The sequence below is a fragment of the Procambarus clarkii genome, chromosome 52 (genome assembly GCF_040958095.1).
Source record: "Procambarus clarkii isolate CNS0578487 chromosome 52, FALCON_Pclarkii_2.0, whole genome shotgun sequence".
Classification (NCBI taxonomy): domain Eukaryota; kingdom Metazoa; phylum Arthropoda; class Malacostraca; order Decapoda; family Cambaridae; genus Procambarus; species Procambarus clarkii.
This window is the reverse complement of record NC_091201.1, coordinates 26,195,628-26,198,933: the sequence shown is the minus strand read 5'-3', so window position 1 is coordinate 26,198,933 and position 3,306 is coordinate 26,195,628. Positions and strand designations below refer to the sequence as shown.

The 3,306-nt window shown below is 35.1% G+C and overlaps 1 protein-coding gene across 3 annotated transcripts in view; it reads right to left on the bottom strand.

The window, feature by feature from the left end:
- Nucleotides 1–270: 270 nt before the first annotated feature.
- Nucleotides 271–3,306, bottom strand: part of LOC138352238 (uncharacterized) — a 171,678-nt gene continuing 168,642 nt past the window's right edge. For all 3 annotated transcript variants that reach the window (XR_011222721.1, XM_069304522.1, XM_069304521.1), the window contains one exon: nt 271–1,149. Coding sequence is in view for 2 of the 3 variants with exons in the window: in XM_069304522.1 (XP_069160623.1) it covers nt 822–1,149 (328 nt within the window). In the remaining variant the exon portion in view is untranslated. The remainder of the gene's footprint in view (nt 1,150–3,306) is intronic.

Here is a 3,306-nt window from a genome sequence, read left to right as displayed (position 1 = left end):
ATATATATATATATATATATATATATATATATATATATATATATATATATATATATATATATATATTATATATATATACAGATAGATATTGGTGTATACTGGCAGCAGGCTTCATTTAGACCCGTTTCATTGAATATGACTGCAAATTCCGTGTTAATTATTTTAATGTTAATGGCTTCTATCCCTCTGACTAGTGCTCTTGCATCTTGGTTTAATTGGAAGAGCATTTCTCCAAATGTCATATTTGTTCGAGGTTGAATAAAAGAATAATAATTAATTGTAGACTGTATTACACTTATTGTATATTTACACAACGTTTCGAACCTACAAGGTTCATTCACAAATGAGGAGACAGGAGAGGACATACTGGATTTATAAATCCAATATAGTAAGTGAGGACTTATATGTATTTTGGTAACAGTCTTTCTTATAGACATAATTTATTGAAGATTTTATCTATTTCTCATTCTTTTCCTGCTAAATGTCATAAGAGAGGAAAATGTTGTTCTATATGTAGTCTTTTCATGTCACAAAGGACAAATGGGTACATACTATTTTATAAAAACTGTTAAGAGGATACAAAGGGTGTGTGTGTGTAACTATTATCCACTCTTAAGTCAAAATAAAGCGTATCTCCTCCAATAGGAAATCCAATATACCTAACCTGTTTGCTAGCAGCCATTCGAGAGAGATATCAAGAGCCATAATGCAACTCTCGAGCAATTAGAAGAGAGAGCCTATTATCCTTCTTGCTATAGCAATCATAAGAGAGCAAAGCCAAAGAATATAATCCCACTGGCTTGATATAATCCCACTACTTATCACTTATTACTTATTGAATTTCTACTTCTATAAGTAGGAAACCATGACCCAGTTCCAAAATGTTGTTGAGTGAAAAACAGTAGATTGAACTCATGTCCACATTTCTCTCTCCAGCCAACAGCAGCAGCAGCAGCAGCAGCAGCAGCAGCAGCAGCAGCTGCAGCAGTAACAACAGCAGCAGCAGCAGCAGCAGCAGAAGCAGCAGCAGCAGCAGCTGCAGCAGCAACAGCAGCAGCAACAGCAGCAGCAACACGGAGATTGAGCAGTCTGTCTAGAGTGCTTGAGCGGTGCAGGGGGCAAGCTTCTTCGTCAATCCCTCTCGAAATCCTACGGAAGGATGTCATACCGTCAGTAAGGAATCCTAATATCCTAAGAGAGACATCTAACATAAATAAATATCAACATTTAATATCTAATGGGAAAATCTAATATCCTTAAATTATAGGATATGGTTAAAGTTAGAATATGGTAAGAATCAAGTATATTAAATATCTAATATAGAATATATAGGATAATGGGGGACTCGTAGCACAGTTGGCTTCGTTTTTGACTCACAATCGCGGATCCCGGGTTTAATTCCCTGGTGAGGAGCATAAATGGCTGATCACGTTTCCATTCTGTTCACCTAGCAGTAAAATAATATTATAAACATATTATATATAATATTATTTTACTGCTTGTATATACTATTCTATATAATATGTTATATATAACATGGGAGTTATGCCACAGTTCTGGGTTGCATGCTGGGAAGGGTGAGCAGTTCCACATTATGGGAACTTCGTGTTAAGGTTCTGATATGATCACATTCTAATATTCTAAAGATCTAATATAACAAAGGTCAAACAGTCTAAAGATCTAAAATAACAAAGTTTTAACAGTCTAAAGATCTAAAATAACAAAGTTTTAATAGTCTAAATTTCTAATGTAACAAAGTTCTAATATTCTAAAGATCTAATATAACAAAGTTCTAACAATCTAAAGATCTAATATAACAAAGTTCTAACAATCTAAAGATCTAATATAACAAAGTTCTAACAGTCTAAATTTCTAATGTAACAAAGTTCTAATATTCTAAAGCTCTAATAGTGTATATATTTAATATAGTGAAGATTTAATATGTCTCTATAAAATGGATCTAACATGGCAAAAATTGATTATACTTACAGTGGTCGAAAAATGATTTAATAACGAAATAAATAAACTGTTACTCTGTTTCCTATCTGTTAGGTAGTTCTTCACCCAATTAAATACGCTACCAGTTACTGTGGATTGGATTTTAGGTTATAGAGGAACCTCTGATGTGGACAGTGTGAAATACTATCTGTTAAATACTATACAGTCTCAACAGTCTTCCATTTCTTGTCTGAAAATTGGTATTCCATCATATTGAATTCCAATAGGTTTGTCAGGCATGATTTTCCTTTCCTGAAGCCGTGTTGTTGATTTTATTTGGTACAAGTAATTGCTTCTTTGATGTTCCAATAATATTGACATTGTAATATCCAGCATTAAGCGTCGTATACGTGTTTAGGGCACTCATTTGTAGCTTAATAGTTACTGTTTCTGTTTTGTATAATAATCGGACTTTTGCTTTCTTCCAGCTGTTTGGTAACACCCCCTTTTCCCTAATCAAGCACTGCTGATCATTGAAAGTTGTCTATGCAAAATTTCAAAAGATTTCTAAAAATTTGCAACCACAGATATCGATCAGCTATGATATGTACCTAATATAGTTTCTTAGACGCCTTTGAAGATGGGTTCAGAACACGGCTCCTCGTGGAAACTGATATCATCAGCGTAGACTTAGGCTTCAGGTGAAAGGCGAGGAAGGTCTTCAAAGGAGATTTTCGATATCCTAAGACCCGCAGCACTTCCATGTGGTACGCTGGCATCAATTATATTTACCGCTGAAAGTCCGTTCTTGAAAGGAGTTACTTATCAGGACTAGAACGCAAAGGGGGAAAGGAATTCTGTCTCTCTGTCTCTCTGCCTCTGTCTGTCTCTCTCTCTTTCTCTTCCTATTCATTCAGAGAGAAAGATGTTATCTCATAAATATATGAAAAGGCACATAAGGAATAATAAAAAGTGTAGTACAGAGACGTGAAGTCTAAGAAGACACACCGGAAACTATGGTAAACACATCACTGTGATTTTTTCCCACAATAACACGAAACTGTGAACATTTCCCACAATAACACGAAACTGTGAACATTTCCCACAATAACACGAAACTGTGAACATTTCCCACAATAACACGAAACTGTGAACATTTCCCACAATAACACGAAACTGTGAACATTTCACCCTAGTACACATAACGTTGAACGTTTCACTGTGAATTGCAAACAGTGAAGAAACGTTCATAAAAGCCGCCATAAAAAAAAAGGAATGAAATAAAAAAAGGAACTGTCGTGCTCCACCTACAAAAGTTTCACTCGCAATTGCCTGGAAACTGGTTCCAGATACGCCTCTCTCTCTCTC